This window comes from Podarcis bocagei (genome assembly GCF_964188305.1).
Source record: "Podarcis bocagei genome assembly, chromosome: 5".
In the NCBI taxonomy this organism is placed as follows: Eukaryota; Metazoa; Chordata; class Lepidosauria; order Squamata; family Lacertidae; genus Podarcis; species Podarcis bocagei.
This window is the reverse complement of record NC_138129.1, coordinates 51,477,606-51,504,376: the sequence shown is the minus strand read 5'-3', so window position 1 is coordinate 51,504,376 and position 26,771 is coordinate 51,477,606. Positions and strand designations below refer to the sequence as shown.

The window sequence follows — 26,771 nt, the reverse complement described above, 5'->3', positions numbered from 1 at the left end:
ACTTGCAGTTCTCAGCCAGCAACTGATCTCACAACATGTGGATTGCACCAGATCATTGAGGGGACAGTTGTGTCTGCTTCCATGAACAATCCCTGTCCACACTGTTTTGCCCAGTGAAAAAAACTCCTCATGGTATTTGATGGTATTTGTTGAAAAGCAAATGTTTGGAGAAGCATCCAGGTGACATTATATGCATAGGAAGCTGCCTTATACTAAGGCTGTGTACACACTTCCATTTACTCTGCATCCACTGAGCTCCCACTGCTTATTTGGGAAGGGGTGTACACACAACATTAGCCACAATCCAGATCTATCCTGCTGTTTTTTTTAATATAATACTGTGTTTTGATGAGTTTTTCCCCAAACCAGCTTTGATCTGAATTGAGAAAAAGAACCACCTAGCTGTATTGAAGCCAATAATGTGCACACAACCCAGATTTGATTGTTTGTTCATCTAGATCAGTATTTTCTCTTTCAAATTACAGCAGCTCCCTGGGGTCTCAGGAAGATGTATTTCCCATTGCCTGCTATCTGATCCTTCTAACTGAAATGCCTAGGGATTGAACGTAGAACTTTCTAGTATGCATGTGACTGCTCTGAGCTTTGGTCCCTCCTGTCGTATAACGTGTCGCTTGAATGCTGCACACAAGGAGGGCATATCCAGTCCTGTGCAATGCTTCTTTTGCATGAACGCATTCTCTGAGTTTTAGAAGCAGGCTTAATTGGAATCAGCACACGCACGGACCTGCTAGACAAGGAGCAGGAGGAAGTTGCCAAAACGGGAGAAAAAGAGGGGAAGTGGAGGAGGACTTGCTCCTGGGACAGGTGTTCAAAGGTGTTACAATTCAGAACATTATGGAGGACTTGCTTAACAAGTTTGTGCAGTACTTGCACCTGTTCAAAGAAAAGCAGCAGGCTGTGATAAAGAACCCGGGAAAAGTGGGCTATTTTGGAAAGGATATGAGATGAACTGCAAACAGCAGAGGCCAATGCTTTTAGCAGCAGCAGCAGATGACATGAAAAGGGTCAGCGTGAAAGCATTTAAACTCCTTCCTAGTGGCTGGCTTTGAAAATTGCTACTATCTCCACATTCCTGCCTTGTTCTGCAGAAATGAAGCCTGGAGGAGGGAGTGTAAAGAAGTGTGTTTCCATGCAGGTAGCAGGTAATCTTTGGCTAGGATCTGCCCTCCGCCTTCCTGAGAGGCATGAGATAATGGTTGTGGTGTATGTATGCATGAATATAGATGATGCAGATTCTCTTGCTTTCGTAATCCTTTGCCTTTTTCTCCTCTCCTCTCCTCCCCATGCCAAATTCCAAGACCAAGAGGCACTCTGTTTCAAGTCGAAGGCTGCTCCACATGCAAACCATGTCCTCCATTCATGCATGGGTCCCATATTGTCCATCTTGGAGGCAGGCTGGAATCGGCACATGGAGATATGATATATCTCCATGTGATATATAGGGCTACTGAGCATAGATGCTCCCCTAACACAATTTATAGCTGTGTGTCACTTCTCTGAACTCCATATTTCCTTTAAGTTTGGCAGAGTCTTGGATTGTGATGTGTGCTGTCCATGCCCTTCTGGTCAGGGAAGAAGATGGCATGAGGGATGGGTTCATGAAGGATCCTCTGGACCAGCCAAGTTCAGCTATGTTCTGTGCTCTATGTAAAAAGATGGTGGCATGACCATGAGACATATGTACAGAAGGCTTCTATTGCCCTGTTTGGGTCCACAGGTTGGTAGGGTCAGTGCTCAAGTCTCTCATGCTTCTTCAGCCGTCACATCGATCCCTGCATAAGTAAAATTCTCAAACAAAGCCATGTTCACGTAGGCCTGTCAAAGGAGAAACAGAGTCAAGTTGGGGGGCTACTCCCTTTTACCCCTTCTTTTGTGAGTACATTTTCCTCCAGGTTCTGACTAGAAAAGACAATACAATAACTCATATTTTAACCTTACACTGCAATCATGCTCAGAGCAAGCCCCAGCCCAATATCTTGGGACAATTGCTTGATATAGGGCCCAGTTCTAAGGACCACCTGCATCCTGCCTTGATGAAAGAAGCTGAGACCCCACAACAACAGGATATTCTTAGTTGAAGGGTATGGTAAGGGTGCTGGGTCCCCCAATGGTGACACTGGGTTCTGTCATCTGACTGTAAACTCTGCTCACCCACATCTTTAGAGCACACAGGCTAAAAGCTCAGGAGGTTTTTATTCAGAGCACAGCAAGAATATCCCTAGATAGTGATACCTTCCGAGCTTCCAGCATGCGGATGAGCTGCACCGATATCTGAGCAAAGGGTGGACGTTCATATGGCCGGTCCCGCCAGCACTGCCGCATTAGCTCATAGCTGCAGGAGAAGGTGAAGAATCAGAATGAAGCTAAATACACAAGGGAAGGGGAACTGCCAAGTTCACTGGACGCTTGATCTACTGGGCACCTCTCTCTCCTGCTCCTCCATCAGCATGCGACAGTGAGGAGATGTAGAGGCTGAGGCCTAGTATGTCAGTGACCACTGGCAGGAGATAACTGAGTAAATAGGATGTGTGTGTTGGACAGGGGGAAGGGTTTCCACTTACACTTCGTCATCACAGTTGAGAGGCTTCTCCATGCGGTACCCTTGGGGCAGCTTTTCATAGAGTTCAGCACATGTCATGCCACAGTATGGCGTCCCTCCTAGGAAATCAGATGAGGCACCATATTCACCAGCATCTTGGGGCCACTAGTGGCTGGTTGGGCTCTATGGGTGGGGCTAATTTGCTCTCCTAGCTTCCTAACACTGAACGTTGCTGCTCCCATTGTTGAGGGGAGGGAGGGGTGCGGTGCTGGGAGTGCTGAATTAGCTCGGCTGCTGTGCTGAGCATTAGCTGGGCTGAGCATCCCACTGCCTTGCCCCTCCCCTGCCCCACTTGGTAACTGCCAGCGACACACAGTGTTGCAAAACCAGACAAGCAATGTAGCTCCATCTGTGCAACCTCACTAGCCACTCCTGCTTGGTGCAATGCACACGTAACACAGCCTTCTGGGTGCTACTGGGACAAAGTTCTCCTAAACCACCCATCTCTGTATGTCCTGTCCTCACCCATACATAGTGCAAAGTGCAGCTAGATTGGAAGAGGTACAGTAGCAACTATATGGTGAGGTGAATAGATTATGGAGGTCAGTAAGAGTTTTTCTCCCATGATGTTGCTAAGGTTAGCCAGCCCATTTGGGGAGAGATCTGCTAAGACTAGGCATGGTCCCATTTTGTGTTTCTCCCCAAAGTGAAGGTTTTTATCCTGGCTGTCCTGTTAGGAAGATTGGTTCAAGGTTGTTTCCATGTTCCTCAACCAAAGTAAGGGTAAGGCACTCTGATGTCACTCACAGAGAGGATGTTGGAGAAATGAAATGAAGAAGTTGTATTGAAGAGTATGGGGCCAAAATGGGATGCATAGCATAAAGGACAGTGAGGGCAACAGAGACAGAAACTTACCCAGGCTAACTATTTCCCATAAGAGAACCCCAAACGACCACCTGCAAGAGAAAGACAAGTTAGGATGTAGGCTGAGGTCGTCCAGGTTTTCCACTCTACTGTAGCAAACTTGCTGCTTTTCTAAGATCATTTTTGTTCTGGCCTGCTACTAATACAGAGGAAAAAAAAGAAAATACTGAAGCCAGTAGTTTCCCCTTCGTTAATTGTAAATTATTGTACACTTTCTTCCAATAGGCTTTTTTTTGTAGTATAGTATTCAAATATATTGCAACTTAATGGATTGATTAAAGAAGTAAAAGACAGAGGATCATTCATACATTCTCCTCCTCATGACATTCCTCTTCATTACATTTTCTAATTCTTCTAGCCAGGAAATGGAACGAAGGGGCCAAGTGAAGGTCCACCTAGTCCAGCACTCTGTTCTCACAGTGGGTGGTCAGATGCCCATGGGAAGACCACAGGCGGAACCAGAGCACAACATGATATTTATCCTCCATAAATTTGTCTAATCCTCTCTTAAAGCCTTCCAGGTTGGCGGCAATCACTACTTTGGTGAGAAGAACTGAAGAAAGTACCACCTGCCACCTGATCACTGTCATCCAATCTGCGGTTGACCCTGCCACCCTGCCCACCCACCCATAAATCACTCACACATCACTCTTGGTTGTGTACACACTGTAATTCAGGGACTCAATAGCCATCCAGCGAACTGGCAAACGGCCCTGTGAAAACAAGCATCACTGGGGTTACAGAAGCCCACTTTGAGTAGACCGGCGAACAAAGAGAAGAGATGGAGCTGGGCTCCACTCAGAGCAGAAGAGAAGCCTGAGGAATGAGGAAGTGGTCCACATGATCGTCTCTATCCAAACTTACCATAGTCTTCTTTACATAGACTTCCTCCCCCCGGGACAAACCAAAGTCGGCAATCTTGGAAGTCAGGTTTTCCCCTACCAGGATGTTCCTGGCAGCCAGGTCTCTGTGGATGAACTAGGGGAGGGCAGGAAACAGCAGTGAGTGACATAGGCAGTGGTAGAGAATTCAGGCATTCATCCTAGTCCACAACTGCACACAACACATCTCATGAGCTATCTTGTGAAACCAAAGCTGTAGGCATCTCAAAATCTTGCCTTACATTTCACCTCCTGTATTGCTTCAGCATTCTCTGGTCCTAACTCAGAGCTGTACTGACATGAATTTATCCATGTCAGTACAGCTCTTAGTTAGGACCAGAGAATGCTGAAGCAATACAGGATATAATTAGCATATGATTCCAATACACGTCTACTATTGCAAGCTTGAAGTCAGACACTCAGATGATGGACCAGCCATCCTGTGTATGTGAAACACATTACAAATGGAAAACACAAACACAGGCCTGCTCTGTCTTTCCCCTCCTTGACTTTGCTTGCTAATTCACCCCACCCACCCAAAAACAGAACTGGTTCATGAGCCCAACTAGTGGAGCCAGCTCAGCCCAGCAGTTCCATCAACCAACATGAGCCCAACTAGTGGGAAAAGGTGGCTAGGTGGTGAGGACACACAGACCTGTTTTTCACTCAAATACTGCATGCCTTTGGCCACATCAGATGCAAACTGCAAGAGCTGTTGGGATGTGAGGGTCGAGGCTGTCCCATGCTCCCTGGCAAAGGCAGGATCTGTCTCCAGGACTCGGCTCTTGCGCAGAAAATCTAGCAAGTTTCCGTAGGGTGCATATTCAATGGCGATGTACAAGTAACCTGGAAAATTAGAGGAGATACTGTCAAGTCAGGCCCAGACAAACATGTCAGGAAACTTACTCCATTAGAAGCAGCAGGGTTGAGAAAGAAAAGACCATAAAAATTATCAGAGATGAACCTGTGATAAGGCACAAGATCCTCCTCTGTATAGTAATATGGAGAGTGTATGTAGAAATATGCATGGTCATGAAAGATAGCAGACCAGATAGCGTCTCTGCAACCACTAGGTGGTGCCAGTGCTTTGACAGGGTTCATCCACACTGCTCCTGAAAACCCCCTTTCCAAATCTGTTTTGTGCACTGTGGCCCTCTGGTGGTTCTGTACCTACGTGGGTTGTCTGCTGCTCTCACATGCTATTGTACCAGGGCCTCATGCTCTGCCTATTTGTATTTCAGATCTGAAGTCCTCTTGCTCATTTTAAAACCCTGCCCATGGACCCTTCAAAAGCAGCCCATAAAACCCTCCGACACTCCCTTCTATCACTATTTCCAGCAGAAATAAGGAAAACCCATGTGCTCTGCTTCCTTCCCCTCACCTCCATGTGCTTAAAGGGTATTGTTAGATTGCTACTATGATCTAACTAAACTTATTTTCCAAGCCTGGTTAGCAACGTGTTTCAGTGATCTCCATCATTATCTCACCCTGCTATCAGCTCTATCAGTCATGCAAGTTGTTTGCTCTTAGTTCATTGCTGCTGTAAAGAAGGCAGAAGCTCCTGGTAGAGAAGATATCATGATCTTGAAGGTGATTTTCCCAGGGTGAGGTTAATGCCTGGCATTCTGGGTGCGTTGACCCCTGTGATTTCCCCAAATGTGAGAAACTCAACTACATAATTTCCTCCTCTAAAGGAGGAGGAAGATAATAACACTTCTGGGTTTGGTGTTTATGCTGCTTTACAGTTACAGAAGCAGGCATCAGCGGATCTACCATTCTTTGCTTTCTGGTGGTAAAACTTTTGCCAGATTGTGACACCTGCTCACAGATGGCGCAATATGTTTTAAGGGTATGTATCTGTCTGTCACTCCCTCACAACAGCAAGCAAACACTAAACTTGGCACCCTAGAATAATCAGCTTAAGTGTTGGCTCTGATTCCAGTCGCTGCCCCATACTAACCACAGGGAGAGATTAAGGGGAAATGGAGTAAGGAAATATTTTGCAAGTTGAAGGAGTGGCAAGAGAGGATGGGGCTTTGGGGCTTTGCGTGCTAGAGTGTGTGTTGTTTGGAAGCAGGGCGGGGTCTGTTGTTCCCTCACGACGAGCCCTCCTCAGTGAATAAAGGAAAAGGTGGTGCAGATGAGCCCAAAGATGGAGGAGCAGGGGAAGAAGTAGTTAGCACTGGAGGGTGCCCTATTGGCAAGGTGTCTCACCCTTGTTCTCGCAGGCTCCCAGCAAGTTGATGATATTGGGATGGTGGCCCAGCTTGCAAAGAACTTCCAGCTCTCCAGCAAAGTCCCGGTGGTCATTCTCAGAGGCAAATTCTGTGGTGGCAAGAACATTTGTTGTACATGTGGCCAAGCCCAGCTTTTTGGTGTGCTACATGCATGTTACAAATATATCTGTATCCTGAATGTGATTGGAAATGAACATTCCTGCATGCACATATCAGTTTTACAACCATACATAAGGCCCTTGTTCACATGTAATGCTAAGCAAAACTATCAGTCAGTGTGAACAAACAAATACTGTGCAGGCTCCCAGAGAGGAGATAATGGACACTTTGCTCCTGCTTGGCCATTCTACTGATGTGTTGTGTGACACTGTGGTTTGGCTTAGCATGTTATCTGGATCTGGGCTTGTAGTTTAGCTGCCCCAGGCAAATCACAAGCTCCAAACCACAGGGCAGGCCTTGGTTATAGCTTGTGGCCTGGAATCCTGTGAATTGTAGTTTTAGAGCTGAAAATTGCTAAGTATCTCTGTTTCCCTGCACACTATGGTGCTAGCTACCTGAGATTGGGAATTGCTATGAAACCATTTTAAGTATGTGGTGGAGATATTCTCTATGATTGTGTGCCATGAGGAGGCCCATTGTCCTGCCTTCTGAACAGGGATATGCGAGGAGTGGCTGCTGTCTTCATTCTCTGAATACTTTGGTGCTTGAGCACCAAAAAAAAGTAGATGCACATGTGTCTGATGGTCAATGCAGTCCCCACCACCAAGAAGGAGGGAAGTATCAGAACAGGTGTGCCAATCATTTACATCCTAAGCAGGGCTGGCTAGCAAGGGAGAGGTAATGGTCTTCCTGTGTCAAGCATGGGAGTCTGACTTCGTGTGGCATCTCACCTTTCAGCATCTTGATGGCTGCATTCATTCTCAGGCCATCTTTCTTGATCATGGCCCGGATGACTTGCCCAAAGTTCCCTTCCCCTATCATGTCCTCAAACTTGATGTCTTCCCACTCCAGGATAGGGTAACTGAGGGGCTCAGGCTGGGGTTTGGGCCGGCGAGTCAGGGTCAGCGTGCCTGAGTTGAACTGCAAAATGGTCTCTTCCCCCTGTGAGAGGATCAGTTAAGCAGGGAGGTTGGCAGCAGCACTACAAACCAAGTGGGTCAACAGTCTGCTGTCACAAGCATGGTGGAGCATAAGAATTATGAGGGTGGGGAGCCAAAATCAGTGGGAAGAGGCAGGTGGGGCAGGGCAATATCACTCACAGAGCCTGACTGGTAGGTGAATGTACGGCGCCGGTGAAAGAAGTTCTTCTTGATGAGGAAAAGGGCCAGCAGGGCAAAGAGTATGGTCACACAGGTGACGGAGACAGAGCCCACAATGGCCAAGAGCAACTGCTGGTCCAGGTTGGATGGAGGCAAGTTCTGGCTCCCCAAAGTGGGCACTTGGCTCAGGGCTCCTGCGGAAAGAGGGAAGCAGTGCGTTTTGTAACAGGGCCTGGCTCTGCGATGAAGGAGGAGAAGGCAACTGCACAACATGATAGAGATGCAGAACCACTGCCATGAGTGGACTCTATGACTGTTCTGCCTCCCAGGGTAGATCAGTGCTCCAGGCCAAGGTGGCTGCTGCTGCTGTGGTTTGCCAGGAGCCAGTTGCACCTGCATCCTGGCTGGCCTGCATTTTGACTGTAGGAATCACAGAGGCATCTTCACGCACATTACTTGCCTCCTGTCCCACTCAGACCCCGCCCACTGGGACAGCCAACCAAACTTGCCCCTGGTCCACTCACCATCACCCACGATCTCAACTCTCACAGGCTTGCTCCACTCGCCTGGCACAAAAGAGCTGGCTCGCACCCGGAACTGGTAGAACGCGCTGGTGTTCAGCCCTGCAATGATCTTTGTGGTATCCCAGCCGTTGTCCGTGTCCATCCACTGTGGCTCACTGGTACCCCCCAGCTGTTGCACCTCCACAATGTACTTGTTGATGCCACCATTGGGGTACTCAGGGGGCAGCCAGGTGAGCTTGACAGTGCTGTCAGCAAGGGGCTCCGCTGAGAGAGACCGTGGGGATGAGGGACCTGGGAGGCAAGTGGTACAGCTGTTGGCTCTGCAATTGTGACCTGTTCCACAACTGCTAGGAATGCAGTCTGTGGCTTGGCGGACAGTGCAGTTGTGGACCTATTAGGCATAGGCATGAGAGGACATTGGTCAGCAGCTACTACGATGCCAAGAAACAATGAACAAGCTGTAGGTTTGTCCCTGAGGCACCCCTCAGTCTTCCAGGGCAACACATGTGCTAATGCTTCCTGAGGAGTTTACAGAGGTTCAAAGCCTCTTGGAAGAAAATAGAAATCCCTGCAAAATAGGAGGCACCTTAGAGCCCGCAACACATAACACCATGCCAAGGCAAGTTACCGTATTTTTTGCACCATAACACACACTTTTTTCCTCCTAGAAAGTAAGGGGAAATGTCTGTGCGTGTTATGGAGTGAATGCCTACGGATGGCGGGGGGGGGGATCTGCTGCAGTCGTGAGCAGAGGATCCATGGTTCCCCTTCCTTCCCTCCTCCGTGGCTCGCTTTGAAACAGTAAAGCGGGAGAAGAGCCGCTGAGTGGGAAGGAGAGAGGGACAGAGAGCCTGCTTGCTTTAAAGGAGCAAAGTGGGAGAGGAGAGGAGCCGCTTACACAAGTGTAAGCGGCTCCTGTCCGGTTGGCTCCTTTAAAGCAAGCAGGCTCTCTGTCCCTCTCTCCTCCCCACTCAGCTGGCTGAATAGCAGCAAAGTTTTTCAGCGAGCCGGGGAGGAGGGAGAGAAGCAGAGCCTTTAAAGGAGCAAAGCGGGAGAGGAGAGGAGCCTTCTCCTCTTATACCCCTCTTCTGCATTATTAACAGCATCCTTCTCCACCCACCCCACGCGTGTCCCTTGTCCCTTGAGTGCTTTTCCTTCCCTCCCCACTTAAAACGTGGTTACAAAGCATGGATCCACATGGATCCTCAGGATTTTTGCATTGGGCTACCCCAAAGTCACCGTCAGATCACATGTCTGAACCACAAAAATCATACATCCACTGTTTTGTTTAGAATATTTTTTTCTTGTTTTCCTCCTCTAAAAACTATGTGCGTGTTATGGTCGGGTGCGTGTTATAGAGCGAAAAATACGGTAATTAGATTTTAGACCTGTCTACCAAGAAGGCAAGAGCATCAAGCCGGTTGGGACATCTCTGACATAGTACTTTTTCTGTAAGGAATCACCTGGGAGTAAAACCTTGCAGAGGCCACCCACCCCAGAGTCATTGATCCCCCAGCCCTGCTCCCTTCTGAGAGTGGCAGATTTCTCCCAGGTGGTACATCCCATTGCCCACCTTTGCTGTCAATCTTGACCTTGTAGAGGTCAGATGGAGGTCCGAGGCTGGTGCAGTGATAGACCAGCACCACCAGACTGTACTCCTTGTTGAATTTAAGGTTTGGAATGTAGGCAGACTGCACAATCATGGAAGTGATGTTTTCCTGATGGACGAGCTCCTTGGCTGCATCATAGAGCTGGACGAGGAACCCAGAGCCCAAAGTGTCACCACCCGGCAGGTTCCAGTTCACATGCAACGTGTTGCTCCCTTCAACAAATGAGCGTTCAATCACAGGCTTGGCTGTTGGCTCTGTGTGGAATAGAGAAACAAGAAGCCATCAGCCTGATTCTCTTGCCAACAGCACCGAAGTTAAGTTGTTAACCTGGTTTATCCACATGTTAAGGGTATTAACACACACTCACCCACCTCAAAGTAAACTTTATACAGTCATATACTGTGACAGAAGGCAGTTGGATCCCTGAGGTGGGAAGAGGTTGGGCCACTCACCTATAGGGCACTGGAATTTTGTTCTCCAACCAGAGGAGGTAGTGGCAGAAACAGGGCACTTAGCTGGTCTCTGTAGAATGCCAGAGTAGGTATTTGTACAATCTCTACTGGTTAATATCTACTGACTGGAAGGATGGCTGAAGAAGACCCATACGGGAACCAGGATATCAGAAACTGTAGCCATCCTTAGCACTACTCATATGCCTACTACAGAATCTACTTCTTTCGGTTTGGGCATTCTTGATCTCCCCACTTTCCAGTTTTGGCTCACTGAACTTCAGATACTCACCTTGGCACTCTGTTACCATGACAGCGTGAGGGCCTGGGTCACCTTCCCCTCCATCTCCAGGGCGTGTTAGCTGAACCTTAACAAGGTAGGCTGTGACAGGTCGCAGGTTCATTAGGGTGATGTTCTGAGCATGGTCAACTGTTGATCAAATATGGGTCTGTTACTGTAGAGTCTCATGCTGAAGGTTATGCTCCATATTTTTGTTTACTGCAGAGAGCCCACTGCGCAGGGCCTTTTGACTGGGATCTGCAGCTCTGTGACCTTTCCTTTCAGAATAATGTCCCCTCCATTTTCTATTATCTGCTGAACAGATAAGGGACAGGGACTGCTTCATATCCACAGAATACATTTAAAGCACATTCAGAATACATGACCTTCTCGGTGGTGGAGCCTGCCCTGTGGAAAGCCCTCCCATCAGATGTCAAAGAGATAAACAACTATACAACTTTCCGTTGACGTCTGAAGGCAGCCCTATATTGGGAAGTTTTTAATGTCTGGTACATTGCTGTGTTTTGTTATATTCTGCTGTATGCCACTTAGAATGACTGGGGCAACCCAGTTAGATGTGTGGGGTACAATTAATTAATTAAAATTCCCCCAAAGAATCCTGGAAACTGCAGTTTATTAAGGCAGATGAGAATTGTAGCTGGGGTGGTGGTGGTCTGCAATTCCCAGGATCAAGAGTTGTGCCTAACTTTGGAGCCTGATCTCCTGTTCCTGTTGTAGCATATGCCTGAGAGAATCCTTGTTTCTTCATGATTGGCTGAGCTGAAAATACTTTGCTTCCCTGTTGAGCAGAATCCCCTGGGTCAAGAAGCATTGCTAGTTACTTTAATGACTCAAATGTGTATAAATGCACCGTGTCCCTAGCCGAACTAAGATGTTAGATGGCCGGGGCAATGGGTTCTCACGGGCACTGCACTTCATGGTGTGCCCAGCTGTTCTATAAATATAAAACTTTTTATTAAAAGGAAATGAAGGGGAAAGGGCAGGAGATCTGGGGTCCAGCACAAAAGACCCAGAGCTCAGCCTCCTAGATCACCTGCTCACAACACTCCTGTCTGGATCGCTTTCTGTATAGTTGAAAAGAACTGAAGCCAGAGCAGGCACAGGTTTGAGAGAGCCCTGCAGATTTAAGAGAGCACACAAATTAGAGCAACAGCTCCATCTGGATTACAGCAAATCCCTTACCTACAATGGATGACCACTGAGAAGTGCCAGTTTGGGGCTTGTACAGAACCTTGATGGAGATGATGGGTCCATCACCTGAGACGCGCCCCACAGGCGATATCACAAGCTGCCGACTCTGCTTGGCCAGAAGCCTGGGAGGGCTTAGTGGCATGGGAGGCACTAAGGAAGGGAACAGCGTCAATCACAAGCCAGGCAAACATGAAAGTAGACAAAGGGATTGCACATTTTACCTCTGCCCTTGAGAGAAAAATGACTGCAACTATTAGGACAGATTTGCACCAGATGTTTCTCATGCGATATTTTCCTGATTGGTACCTGGCACAATCCTAGTTCCTGTCTCTGATTTATGCTCTCCTTCTAGGTTTCTTTGCTTGAAAACTAGCACCACATTTAAAGAGACATCAGAACCTCATTTTGCCTGGGCAAGAACTGCAGAATATCTTAGGAGGGGTACTAAAATAAAAACTGTGTGGCAACATTTCAGTAACCGAGTTCTGTACAACCTGTGATGATTTTGTAATTCCCAGAAGCTGAGCATGAATATCTCTAACCCTGAAATCTCACCACCTGTACTGTCCTGCTCACCTTTCACAGTGACCTTGAACTTGCCACTGTCCTGCCCACCTGTAGTGGAGACACGGCATTCCCAGAGGCTAGTGTCAGAGAGGGCCAGCGGTGGCACTTGAAATTCACAGGTTGTCAAGTCTTTTTCCATGATGGCTTTCAGAGACTGGAGAGGTGAGAAGAGTAGAGTCATATCCTGTCTCAAGTCTTCTGTTTCTGAGTATTTGTGGGGAACCACAGTCCCATGGGATGCAGGTAGGGTTGGCAACTGACCTAGCCCCATCCTTACTAGTACCAACACGGAAGGGAATAGATCACATGCAATTATATAAAGAGAAGGAAAAGTGGTGTCAGGACAATTGGACTGCTATGCTAAAGCACTCGTGCTTAAGCTCCCAAATACTTGCATAATTAACACAACCTCTAGTTTGATCCTGATTTATTCTCCTCACGTGTGAACAGAGGTAGGGTTGCAAACCCACACAAAGAAACCCAATTTAACACCCTGTGCTCATAGATTGATCTGGGTGAAAGGGAGATTACAGAGAGAAAAAGACCGAAGGGTATGAGTAGGGTGAGAGCAAGTTGGGGCTAGAGAGGCAGAGGGAAGAGCAAGCCCAGGTCTCTGGGATGGTACAGGGCCTGATCCAGGACATGATGGTAGCTTACCATGATCACTGTTCCATCAGCCTTGCGCAGTTCAATGTTTTCACGCACAGGGATTGGATTGCCTGTTGCCATGCAGGTAATTACAGGCTGGGAGCCTAAGTTAAACTCCAAGTGAGAGACCATGTTCTTGATCTGGGGGATCCGATCTTAGCACAGAACACCAGAATAAGGATAAAACATCATTACAATCGTAATAAAATAGCATTTTTAAAAAGGGCAATATGATATTTATTCCTTGCCTCCCTTTATCTCTAGGTGGCAGACAACGGCTAACCACTTTGCAGCACCCTCTCCATTCATGTACTCATTTGGCAGTTCTCTGGCACTGGGCCTGGTTCCTGCCATTCCCATGATACACAATCCAGAGTGCTTTTACCTGACTTTTCACAGTGCTGTCCATGCCAACCAGATGGGCAAATGCAGCCACTGAACCGGTTACAGGTGCCTCCATTCTGGCAATGACACTCCAGGGCACAGTCAGCGCCGTACCTCCCAGAGGAGCAAGCTGGGGAAAGAGCACAGGGATTGCGGGTCAATCTCCTCTGACCATTTCCCAGAGACTGGGGCTGCATACAAGCAATGCGTTTAAGGCACAGTCAAAACACACACTCGGAATTATAGTTGAATAAGGGTGCTGGGAATAGTAACTCTGTTAAGGGCAAACTATAATTCCTAAGATTCTTTGGGGAGGGACAGGCTTTGAATGGCCTTTAAAGGCATAGTGTGTGTGCCTGGGTCAAGGATGTCTGGCAGATTTCATGTATGCTGCTTTTAACCCGTCTCCCATTGTAAGTTTGCAGGCACGTAAGACCACAAAGCAGTTTTAAATGTGCTGGCTTCCTTTTTTAAAAATGGATTGGTCACCTCCAGAATGTTATTAATTTTACTGGGGAGATTCAATTGCATGCCAGAAATGTAGGTTTGCAGAACTGAAGTAGATTAAAGTGCTCTGTTGCAACAAACCCACTTTTACAAATAACAAGAAAGGAGACTTTTTGCGATTTGGAAAATGGCGGGGGCGGGGGGAGCGGAATGCACTGAAAAATGTGCATAACAATAGATGGATGGGAAGACGTCTAACCTTCACACAAACAATTCCCACTGTCATATATCCTCCCTACAAACATGTCAGAATGAATGCTCAATAATGGGTAGGCATCATACAAACTTTGTACTGGTTATATGATGCCCGTTCTTTATTGTACTTTGTGGAAGTAAACCAGGAAGAATGCTAAACGAACAGCTCAGTCTGGAGGAGCCTTTTCTCTTTGCTATGGAACTTCCTGCTCATGAGAACCCCCTTTTTCTTTTGGTTTGTTGGAGCCAAGCAGGAGGGAAATGATTCTAAAGAAACAAAGGGAGGAAGCGGCTCTCTCCTGGATACGAGCCAAACAGAGTCCCAGCAGAGAAAGTAGCCAAAACCGAATAAAAATACTAAGGAATACTGTGAGTCTGAGATGAAGGGAGGGTTCTTGAACATCTTTTCCATGTAAAGATGTTCAGGAAACAATGTGACTATGCTGTTTGTTGGTAGTAACAACAATGAAACCACAAGTTTGCACTCTGGTTACGTGATTTAATGAAATTTGCCTTCCTCAGTACTGTTCCAATATCCATGGTTCCTCCATGCCACACCTGTAGGAGCTCTTCTTTCCCATGGCTTCATTACCTTTCACTTTCTGAGAGATCACATGACCCCAATTCTCATACAGTATTACCTTTTTCACAATGATTACAGTGTTGATTTCACATAAGGACTGTTTCCCCACCCTGAACCCTCCCTTGTGTGCTGAGGACTGGCACTTATTGTATCAAGAAAAATTCTAGGATTTGAATGAGACTTGATAAACATTAGGTTTCTCAAGGTAATGCCTTTTCACAAGTAATTTTTACGATGTGAAACAGACAAGGGTAAAAACACCACCTCATGGTAACATTACCCTATCCAAAAGTAACATGTTAATCAGATCTGATGTCACATTACATTTATATATATGTATCCCTGTTGCTGCTCTGAACACATATAAGAAGTCAGAAGCTTCAGTTTAGCAAGAAATCAATCACATGATGGCCATGTGGGTGGGGATCTACCACACCCTTCTAAAGAAAGACATGGGTGTTATTCAGCTATGTTTTACTCTGAATAGGCCTATTGTAATTAATGGACCAAAGTTAAGCCATTTTTACTATTTAAAAATACTACATGAAAATTTGATGGTGGTACATGAGAGAGTCTTTATCGTTTCCTCCCCAACTCTGGAGTTTGTTTTCCCTGGAAGCCCAGGCGGCAGAGACTCTGGTTGCTTTCAGACAACCTGCTTGTTGAGCATTCATCCTGATTTGTTTGCACAAAGTTTGTGGGGAGATTAGATGACGCCCAATATTTATTGAGCGTTTGTTCTGATTCATTTGCAGGGAGGTTATACAACTTTGAATCAAGCAATCCCAGTGCATTCTCCATCACTTTCCTTAATGCAAAAAGTCTAATACGGTGAGGCCTTCCGGTAAACTATAATTACGCAACCTGAATTTGCTGGTATGGAATTGAATCCCACCCAAAAATAGTGACAGTCTGGGAGTGCCCTAAATTTGGCTTCTGCTGACAGGTAAAAACAATTTTATTCTCCTGGTTTTTTATGTTAACTAGTAGCCACCAGTTTGCCTCATTCGGTTGCTCTGTTACTGTTTTATTAATTGGATTATTTTAACATTTAATTTTCTTTCCTCGGTGTGTTTTTATGTATTGCTGGAAACTGCCCTAATGAAGGGTGGCCTACAAGTTTGCACCCCAAGCATTACACGAGGTTTGTTTTTATGCTGCCAAATGTAACATGGAAAGCAAGGGGAAAGGAAGCACAGAGTTTCTTTGGTTCTGTGGAACAGACGCCATACACTTGCATCTTGTGCCTTTCTAAGTAGGTCAGCTTCCCCCACCTCCCCATCTCATTTATCACCTTGGTGTCCAAAAGTGTCATAGAGTTGGGAGAAAGAGACTGCAGGGGACATACCTGAGCCACACTGAAGACCACTCCATCCAGTAGCACAGGAACAGCCATAAGGATCAGGCAGACAGAAGGCCAGCCCCTTGCAGCCTTGCTTGTTATGACATTTCTCCTGGCAGTTTCGCCCAAACATGCCTTCCTTACAAGCTGCAAGGCAAGAAGATTCTTGTCAGGGATTTGCTGCCACTGTACTGACAAAGCCACACATGTTCACCAACCCTGCACCACATTTGTTCCTTCCTGTGTCCCTATCTGAACACAGTCAGAACGAATCCTACAATGAATCCATAATTCCTCTTTATTGTGATGCCAGGTTTCTCCACTGTGATCTCTGTACCTTTTCTCACACAACACCAGTTGATCCCTCTGCAGAGATAAGGGACTTGGGACTCGAGATGTGAAAGCTATTTAGGACTCCATGGCCTTCTACCCATGCTTCATTGCCTAAGGCAGAGGCTTTCAAACTTTTTGAGTCCACGGCTCCCTTGACCAACTACATTCTTTCTGTAGCACCCCTGTGGGGCTCAGGAGCCCAGTTATGTCACCATGTACCTGTAGAGCTGGCAGCCTCTCCCTCTTTCTTGAATCCCTTGTGGATTGTTCCCTCAGCCTCCTCTCCCCTCTCCTTGGGAGTCCCCTGGGCAGCCACTGCTGCTGCCCCTGGTCTCTGAGCTGCCCCCCCCCCAGCCCCAAAGAGAGGTGCCTCCTCACACTGCCCCACAGCGGCCTAGGACTTGTCTGTCCATTCCCAACAGCAAAGGCTAGTGGACTGGCTGTCTGGGCTCCCTCACCTGCCTGCTTGCTTGCTTACTCCTTGTCCCCTGACCAGCCCCAGAGGCAGCATTTGCCTGCGGAGCTTGTAGCCAGGGCTGCTGCAACAAACAGCTGTGCGAGCCTTTGAGAGGCAGAGATGCGAGACGGCATCAGAGGAGGGAGGGAAGAAAAGAGGGACAGAGGCACCCCTGACTGTCATTCAAGGCACCCTAGGGTGCCAAGGCACATTGATTGGAAACCACTGGCCTAAGGAGTCATGCCTAAGTCTGAGGGGCTATTCTTGGGGATTCAACAGAGCATGTCTTTCCATCCTAGTCAAGAAGGAAATGTGAGCTTTCCCCATCAATTATGATTAGTCCTGACCCCAACCAGGAAACTTTCAAAAGGAAGAATATACTTGCAACCTCTGCACACCAAGGTTTAGGAGACTGAAAACTAATGCTTCTCCCACACCTAAAGACACATTCAAAGGAAGGTTTTGGAAGGGTTAGGAATTGCATCTGATGCACTTCTGGATACTGCGCTGCATGGCTGGAGTAGTGCTTATACCCAACTTGCCTCTTCTTCCTGGGCAGACCATACAACAAAAGGGGTTCAGCCAGGTAACATCATTGGCCATGCAGCTCCTGCAGCTGGGTTCCCAGTTTCAAAGCAGAGGAAAATTTACATGCTTTAGTCATGAGATCTTCACAGGTACTCTTGTGTGCTTTCCATACAAAGGGCTGACTCTATGTAGGGGCACATCAGTCAGAAATACAGGCAGTGAACTACCAAGAGGTGATGTGGCCCTCATATGGTACATATGGAGATACAGAGTCCAACATCCAACTAGGTTTCAAATGGCAACCATCTATACTCTTTGTGAAGATTTACAAGTGCAGTTCATGGAGCAGAGGCATCTCTTCCTACCAAGACCATGTACACATTGCTTCTAACCTTTTTCACAGCGGGTGCCCATGAAGCCTGGTGGACAGATGCATTCTCCCTCAATATGGTGGCAGATGCCTCCATTCAGGCAGTCGGGACAGTCCTTGTCACAAGAAGAGCCCCATTTCTTGGCTGCACATCCTGGGAGGTTGGGAAGAGACAGACAGACAATTATTGCCTGAATGCACAGGAGGCCACTGCTTTAATGAAACTAGGCAGGTCTGGTTCTGGTCACTGCCTTGAGTGCCATGACGGAAGAAAGGCAGGACAGAAACATAAATAATAAAATAAAATTTAAAGAAGATTTGGAAGGAAGCCTGATCTCTGGACAGCACGAGGCAGCATTAACCACAGTGCAGTCACTAACAGTCTCGAACAGCCACTATGCTCAGGGCAAGTTCACACCTATGTGTTCATTACCCTCTGGCAGCAACTTAAAGTGCGACTGGCATATGGGTAAAGAGGCACCACAGAGAAAGCCTTCTTATGATCTCAAACAATAGTTTTTAATAGAAGCTGTACATGTTCAGCTGGGAGTCTTTAAATGATGAGACACTGAATCACACTCACCCCATAACAAAGGATGTAAACAGACGTTAGTGGGGACGACCGTGGCTCTTATTGACCTGCATCTCTTCAGTTCTGCACTATCTTACCTCGCACAATCAGCCGGAAGAAGGCACTTGACAAAGGACTGTCCCCAATGAATGTAGCGCTGTAAATCCCACCGTCACTCACGCTGACAGGCGACAGGGTCAGAGTGGACTGGCTCTCCTTCACCTCCCCCTGGTCCTTGGTGTCATAGTAGGTCCCTGCAAATGAAAGTGGCAGGGAGGAAGAAAAGCATGAGAGCTGACAACTGAACTCTGAATAAGCCCTACCAAGGCTAATCCACTCCAGCCTGTGACTGGCCTGGATAGGGCTTAGAGGCTCCTGCAACCTCTAAGGACATCACTGACAGAGCAGTTTGGGTAGGAGAAGAACTGAGGAAGCACAAAGGCATCCAGCTGCAAGCCCACTGGCAGGTCTGGGCCTAGACTGCCAGCTTTGATTGACAAGGATGACTGAGGGCGGCCCTTGTTCTAGGAATGGGGTGGGGTGGGGAAGCATTGGAGCAGGGGCAGATATCCCCAAAGCCGTGCAGCTGGGAGAGGGGGGCACTTGCCATTCCTTTTCCACAAAATGTCTGCGTTCTTCCCGTGCTTTATCTTGGCAACAAGTACAGCTGGCTGCGAGAGGCTGAATGTCTGGGTCACTTTCTCTGGGACGAGGTTGGCTGCAGGGTCAGACAGAAACAGAGACTGGGTTAGGAAGCAGGACCTGCAATATTTTCTCTTCCCTGATCATCAGAGGGTCATGCTCTGGATTGCCCAGATCTGTCATTCCATCTTTGTCTGGGATTTCCAGAACTCACCTAAACACTTCATCCTGCTCAACATGTATATTTGCCTATTTTACTCTATTTATTTAATGGAATCTGTATACCACTTAATTAGGGGGGGGGGACTCCAAATGGTTTAGTTGAAATAAAAAATACATTAAAATTATTGATAGAAGTCAGATTTGAAGCCAATTTAACCTTAAAAATAATAATAAAGGAGCAGTTAAAACTACACATTATAAAATAAAGTTAAAATATTATACACGTGTCATATATAAAATACATGTCAGTTTCACTAATCTGGGTAGGCTTGTCTAAACAAAAAAGTTTTTAATGGCTACAGAAAACAACACAGCTAAGATGCCTGCCTAATGTCAATGGGCAGGGAGTTCCAGAGTGCAAAGGCCACCAGGCTAAAAGAGCAAATCCTTACAAGGGTGGAACAAACTGTGTGTGGCATGTTCTACACATATTGCAAGGGGAAAGATGAGCATGTAGGCTTAGTGCAGGTACTAACTGACAGTGTCCAGAACAAAATTAATAATAATAATAATAATAATAATAATAATAATAATAATAATAATAATAATATATTTATACCCCACCCATCTGGTTGAGTTTCCCCAGCCACTCTGGGCGGCTCCCAATCAAGTGTTAAAAACAGTACAGCATTAAATATTAAAAACTTCCCTGAAAATAATAATAATAATAATAATAATAATAATAATAATAATAATAATAATAATAATTGTTTATACCCCGCTCATCTGGCTGGGTTTCCCCAGCCACTCTGGGCAGCTTCCAACAAAATATTAAAATACAACAAGTGAGGTGAAGGTTGATGTGCCCATTTTAGGTAATGTTAGGGTTAGGATTGTTCTGCATCTTATTGTTAACGTCATCCTTATTCTTCTTTCCAAACCCTCCATTATGAGCATATCTCCCAAAGTCATGCTTTAAATTGTATCTGTAACAAAGCCTGGATTTCCAGTGGTGTCTTTGTTCTGCCTCACCCAAATCAATGTTTATCATACTTCAAAGGCCTTCTAAGATAAGAAAATCTAGTCAATTTTCAGATATTCTTCCTGGGTTCTTTGTTTAAATTATCTGACTGATGTCTCTTTTCCTGGCAATAAGAATCGCTCAAATGACTAATGACTGACTAGCACCATAGCATCCAGAAATTCTTTTGTAGTAGGATGCCAGGGAAAATGTGTGCCCTTAAGTTCATAGAATTATAGAAACGTAGGAATCTCAACTAAAGCATCCAAGACAGATACCCTATTTGCTGCATGTTTAGATCTGTCTATGCAATTCTATGAGTACTAGTAGGCAACAGTTATGAAAATCATATACAGTGGTACCTTGCTTCTCAAATGCCTTGGTACTCAAACAACTTGGAACCCAAACACTGCAAACCCAGAAGTAAGTGTTCCAGTTTGCAAACTTTTTCAGAAGCCAAATGTGCTCCGTTTTGAGTGCCACACTTCCATTTTGAGTGTTGCGCTGAGGTCTGTCTGTTTTTGCCGCTTTTGTTTTGTTTTGTTTTTGTGACTGTGTGGAATCCAGTTCAGCTACTGATTGATTTATTGTGTGACTGCAGCACATTGTTTATTGCTTTTATGGATCAATGGTCTTGTTAGATAGTAAAATTCATGCTAAATTGCTGTTTTAGGGGTTGTTTTAAAAGCCTGGAACGGATCAATCCATTTTGCATTACTTTCTATGGGAAAGTGCGCCTTGGTTTTGGAACACTTTGGTTTTGGAATGGACTTCCGGAATGGATTAAGTTTGAGAACGAAGGTACCACTGTATATAAATAAATAAAATATGCCAGAATCCCTTCCACAGATGTCGGCAGGAATTTTTTTTCCAGCAAGGGGACAAAGTAAATACTACAAACAAACAAATAAACAAACCTAGTATTAGAGAACAGGTCTGCCATTTCTGGTTAGTCCAGTGACTAGGAGTGGCTCACCCATTGGAGTGGAGCTACAACAATAGCCTCTTGGCAGTGATATCACTGGCAGTCATTCTTGTGCATCTATGCAGCCATGCCTTCACAGCCATCTTCCCCCTGCCAGTAAGTGGCAATGATGCCCTTCCCATGAGGCTATTGCTGTGGGTCTGCTTCTGCTGGTGACCGAGTGGTGACAAGACCTAGATAGACCCGTCTTCAGAGAAATTTCCAGGTCTTCCTCTTTGCTGTGGATCTCATTTTCATCTATGGGTAGACTGGCATACAGACAACATCTTTTCCCACTCACTGCTGAGGCCTGCTGTTTTTTCTCTAGCTTCTTTCATCCATTCCTCTTTTTAAAACCCAGCCAGAAACCCAGCCAGAGGGCAGGGTGGGTATGTATGTATGTATGAATGAATGAATGAATAAATAAATAAATACATTGCATTGCTGCTGCAATCAATTTCACACACACACCCCAACACACATTTATCTGGCTGGGCCTAAAATGAAATGAATTCCCTAGATTGATTAATACTCATTTTTCCTTTTTCCTTGTCCTGGTATGCAAACAAATTGAAAGAATGACCCCAGGGTCTGGGTCTGAGGAGGGTATAGAGAGAAGACTCCATTACCTTAGCCTTGGTCTTATCACAATGATGTAAGGACCTAACATTGAGAAAGAATAACTTCAAAGTACATATCGCTCCCAGTTCTCAGAAACCACATATCTGCATATTATCTTTTCCAGTGTCATGTTGAATCTCTCTCAAGCTTACCATCCACATTGTTGTGCACATAAACCACCCTGGTTTGTTCTGACTCAGTCTGCCCCAAGCAGTATGTGATGCCCACCAGGTCTGCCCGGGAGAAGCCGCTCATTTGCACTGCATGGCTGCTGTTCTTGTACATCTGGAATCTGGACCTGGGGTGGGTCATGACAATTTTATTGTCTCTGTCAATCTGGAGGCTGGCATTTCGCTCACCAGTCACACACGAGAGGTAGAAGTTGGTGTGTGAGGGACTCAAGACGTTGGCCATCAGGGTGATATCCATAATTGCTCCTGCGTCAGAAGAACAAGAGAAGGTGTTATTTTAGGACAGGGAGAGCAAACGATCTCAGCATAATTCACACAAGCGAAGCCAGGCCTTGCCTAGGCTCTAGAAAAAGAGCAGGGAACTCTCCCACTGTGAGGGCCAGCTTCACTCAGGTGAAAGTAGCCAGGGACTGCTTATCTGTGACATACTTGTGTTTCCTCTTCATGAAAGTAACATTTGAAGCTATGTGCTTTCTTTCAACGGATATAAACTCCAGTTGTTCCTATTTAACAGGGACATTTTCTCTAGTAAATCCCTAGTAAATCCCATCCCTCTGGGAAGAGCCACTGAATGGAGAATCTTTGTTGATAAGTTCAATATGTATACGTATACCTAATTGCTTACATCTAATAACAGATACTGTGCGTAGAACTGTTTTGTATTTGTGTGTGTGTGTGTGTGTGCGCACACACACACACACACACACACACAAATTCTTTTAATACAAAGGTACAGTGGATGGTGCTCAACCTCTGTTGCCATTTCAACAACACAGCAGGAAGTTCTTATCTAATATGTTAAAAACAATATTATTATTCCGTCTCGGGACACATACAGTACAGGTTTGAAAACAAATCATTATACCACCACTTAAAATATTTATCCGTGTATTTGTTTGAATTTGGAAAGGAACATAGAGATCGCTTCTATGATGAGATAGCACATTAATAGGCTATTATTTTGTCAATTATGACAAAATCCCTACATGTTAAGCATGCCTTCATCTGTCTACATGTACATACATCACAATACACAAATGTAAACACACCATGTGACAATCAATGTGTTTGTCACACATTATTTCCAGCACAGAAATCCAGAAATCTTTTCAGGAATAACAATGATGCTATTACCAGAATACTTCTATTACACATTATATATTCTGGAATGCCACCCTTATATTTGAATTGATCAGACTGTCTCTCTCATTATGCTTGTGTGACCCTGAAGGCTTGCAACTCTTATTAACCTTTCTTCGATATGATTTTCTGATGTCACTTTTCAGAAAACAGCTAATTATATTCTGATGAAACACAGAAGACGTTGCCCTTCTGCTGTTTCATTTCGTTTCATTTCACAGTATGGGTTAACCCTTTTACCTACGCTACTTTCCCAATAAAAATCCACCCTACCCACCTCAGAAGCTATTTCCTGTGTTAGTAAGAAACATGTGAGCACACAGGCTTGCATATAGCTTCAATGCACAAACTTAGCTAGAGAGCAGGTCTATAAATAATCCATTTGTGGCCTTTTGGGACTGGATACACACAATAGCTTTTTCCAGGCTATGACGGTATAAGACAGACATGATGTGTCCACTCATTGCAATCTCTCTTATGAGGAAAAGGGATTCAAGGGGCACTGCAGTGGTTCGAAACTCTGCAAGATTTATCTGAACAGAGACAAAAGAAATGTGCATGTAAACCCAAGCCAACAATGTCTGTATCACCCAATTTTTCTGTAACAACTGCGTTCAGCCATATGGTGGTTCTTTCTATCACCCAAGAGTGTGTTTGTAGCACAAATGGCGGTCAGAATGATATCAAAGCACCCATTGCCCATGGAATACCACTGACGGGCATTACCAAAACTGCTTTTCTTCCATTCTCTATTCACTGTATTCCATGCCTGGATGGAAAAGGTTGGAGATGGCCATGGAATTCAGTCTTTGTGAATACAGACTAACCTGATCTACACCTTCCAGTCCAATCTTCAGATCAGAACTTAGTTACCCATCAGCTCTTCACGTTCCCCAAATGCTCCATCACAGACTTTATCTCAGCAACAGCATTAAAGTATGTTTAAAAGTGTGAATTTTAAAAGAAAATATGTCTATGGACCCCTGCAGATGTCCTTTTTATTTCATATTCATGATTATTGGTGATCATGATGCTGTTGGGGCTGTCACACACAATCCTGCTTTCAATACTGTTTTGGCCTGCAGAAGTTTTGGGGTGGTCAGCCAGCTTCATTTGCAATCAGTGCATATCCTGCCACTGCCTGTTGAAATCGTGTAACTATTTATACCACAAATGTTCTAGTTCATTTTTGTCCTGCTTTTCCTGCGCTATAACCTTCCTGGACAACAATAATGTGGTAGCACTGGGGAAGCATCACAGAGAACAAACTAGGAAATAGGGAAAAAATTAATCCACTAATAACACACTATTTTTGTGTCCAGAACATGTTGCAGAAGACACTCACGATGGAACACTAGTATTGGAGGAGCCCTCAAATATGTATCTAGATGTGGAACTCCATGTAGTTTTTTAAAACTAGAACAACAACACCACACACATATATGAGAGATTAATGTGAAAATGGGATAGAAAAGACTTATGAGTGAACTCATGCAAAAAAAATGACACAGATCAGAAATTGAATGATTTGTCCATTGCTCACCATATGGCTAAGATTTTCCACTCTTAGCTGGGAGAGACAAAGAGGATGTTGCAGAAACAGCACATGGGTCTGCACATAACAGCATCTCTGAAAACATTTAAATCCCAGACCCACCATTCTGGTGGCACCAGGGGTTCCTCACCCAGAGCCCAATTAAACAGGGCTGACTACTGCTGAGGGTGGTCAACCTGATTAAAATACTGGTCCTGTTGGTAGCTAATGCAGCATCTACACATGAAGCAATGCAGCACAACAAAGGTGGGTGTTCAGAGAGCTCAGAACAAGATTTCCCCCTTTGCATGCCATTCAAGGTTTCTCCCAGTACTGCCTGTAATTGTTGGGTATTTTCATAGTGGTTCCCCAATTTGCTGAGTAGACAACAGGCTGACGCATCAGACGGTAGTATACCCTTAATTGGATATACGCTAATGAATATCAGTATAATTCTAGATAGGAGTAGTTTGTGGCTTCCTGTCCAGAAATTACCAGATGGGATGGCCATCCCTTTTTTATTTATTTATTTAATTTCATAACATTTATGAAAACGAAAACAAAAAAACCTTGAAGTGGTTTACAAAAAGAATAAAACAATAAAATTATCAGTAAAAATGGTTTTTTAAAAGATAATAAAACATTTTAAAAGTAATTAAAACCAATGATGACCTAAAAGCAGATTAAAATACATCAACCTTCTACCTGTCTGAACAGGCTAGTCTAAATGACGTATTTAACAGACACCAAGAAAAGAGTACAGCGAAGGCACATGCCTGATATCGATAGGCGGGGAGTTCCAAAGATTGGGTGCTGCCACACTAAAAGACTGATTTCTTACAAATGCGGAACAAGTATTATGTGGCACCGTTCTACTGACACTATGTCCCAGTCTGTTGGACTCCAATAGCGTAAGTTCTACCTTGGCACAGAGCTGTAACCTCTAGCTCTGCAACCTTCGCCAAGTTCCATTCTTTCTGCCACCAAAACCAATAGCAACCCACCTCCCACCAACCTGTTAAGGGGGGGAAAGGACTTTACCTGCCAGATGCAAGAAGAGAGTTAAAACACAAAGCCTGCCCAGTCTCATTTTCCTGAGTGTACACAGTGTCAGGAGAGCTCAGACATCACGGATCCAGAAAAGGAAAAGAAGATGGGGGCATTTGAGTTGTTTTTCATTTGCAGAGTGCGTCCTCTATGCCTGATGCTCCTGTGTCTTCCATTGCTTTGAATGGGTCAGAGTAGCTCGAAGGACGTTTACACACACCCCATGAGGAAGACAGATTCTGGTTCTCTGGTTAGAAAATCCCGCTCCTGCTTTCTGAAGTGTATGTTACGAGCCTCAGGAAAAGAAACTCTGGCTGAGTTTCGGTCCACCTGCTTGGGAGTTCAGATTGTCCCCTCCAAGGCCCTTCCACCCATTCCAGCGCTTTGTTCCCTGCCACGTGTTGTTGCAGAAGAGATTATGACCTGCCTGTTTCTTCCATGCTTGCTTGGAAATCCTTCCTGGGGTGCTTCAGCCTGGGGTGCACAAACATACAAGCCCAAGCAACCTCTGGGCAGTTCAGGAACTGATTAAGAGTGAGAATGGACTGGGCACAGCAAGAGCTGCGAGTCAGTGGGAAGAGCTTTCTTGGCTGGGATTCAGCCAGAGCAGGAATGGAGTCTGTTGGGGGAGGGATGCTTAGAGGCCCTCACAGACAGCACAGCAATGACATGAAATCCTGTTTCCCATGCACCATTTCCTGCTCTCCACCCATTGTTCCTTGCCTGTCTCTTGCTCCTGCAGGAGGAAGCAATGCACTGGGAGGTTGTTGGACTGAGCTCCCAACGGAGAGAGGCTTGAAATGAAGAGACACCCCACTGGTGTTCAGGGTTCAAGAAACTCCCTTTAGTCACGTTTTCCAAATCCAGGGCTAAGGAACAAACTGCTCCCAGTCTGGGAGAGAAGTGATTTTCTTTCTGCCTCATTAGATTCTAGTCAGGAACAACAGTTTACTGTTGCTGAGGAAAGAAGGTATCATGGAGTCCTGAAGTTGATTAATCTACAGCCCGGGAAAACTGTCCGCCTCTGG

General features: G+C 45.5%; 1 protein-coding gene across 2 annotated transcripts; it reads right to left on the bottom strand.

Moving 5' to 3' along the window:
• Positions 1 to 657: 657 nt before the first annotated feature.
• TIE1 (tyrosine kinase with immunoglobulin like and EGF like domains 1) lies at positions 658 to 26,362 on the bottom strand. 2 transcript variants are annotated; one of them, XM_081195127.1, is made up of 23 exons: positions 25,738 to 26,361; positions 21,984 to 22,268; positions 19,029 to 19,139; positions 18,520 to 18,675; positions 17,873 to 18,004; positions 16,169 to 16,309; positions 13,537 to 13,665; positions 13,161 to 13,306; positions 12,513 to 12,657; positions 11,928 to 12,086; positions 10,737 to 10,874; positions 9,959 to 10,249; positions 8,386 to 8,676; positions 7,862 to 8,055; positions 7,493 to 7,703; positions 6,580 to 6,690; positions 5,021 to 5,211; positions 4,349 to 4,462; positions 4,127 to 4,197; positions 3,476 to 3,516; positions 2,583 to 2,679; positions 2,254 to 2,353; positions 658 to 1,836 (listed from the first exon to the last, which is right to left on the bottom strand). In XM_081195127.1, the coding sequence occupies exons 1-23, from the start codon at positions 25,784 to 25,786 to the stop codon at positions 1,765 to 1,767; spliced, it is 3,375 nt and encodes a 1,124-aa protein (XP_081051253.1). In that variant the 5' UTR covers positions 25,787 to 26,361; the 3' UTR covers positions 658 to 1,764. The 2 variants fall into 2 exon arrangements, with proteins under 2 accessions (XP_081051253.1, XP_081051254.1); XM_081195128.1 differs by lacking the exon at positions 8,386 to 8,676 and having other exon boundaries at positions 25,738 to 26,362.
• Between the last annotated feature and the right edge of the window lie 409 nt (positions 26,363 to 26,771).

Excerpts from the sequence above, each read along its gene's own strand:
- TIE1 (XM_081195127.1), bottom strand. The coding sequence starts at position 25,786 with ATGAGACTGGGCAGGCTTTGTGTTTTAACTCTCTTCTTGCATCTGGCA. Across the intron at positions 19,140-21,983 it reads TGTGCACAACAATGTGGATG|CCAACCTCGTCCCAGAGAAA; the intron begins GTAAGCTTGAGA and ends CTGACCCTGCAG. Across the intron at positions 8,056-8,385 it reads AGTTGAGATCGTGGGTGATG|GAGCCCTGAGCCAAGTGCCC; the intron begins GTGAGTGGACCA and ends CTCTTTCCGCAG.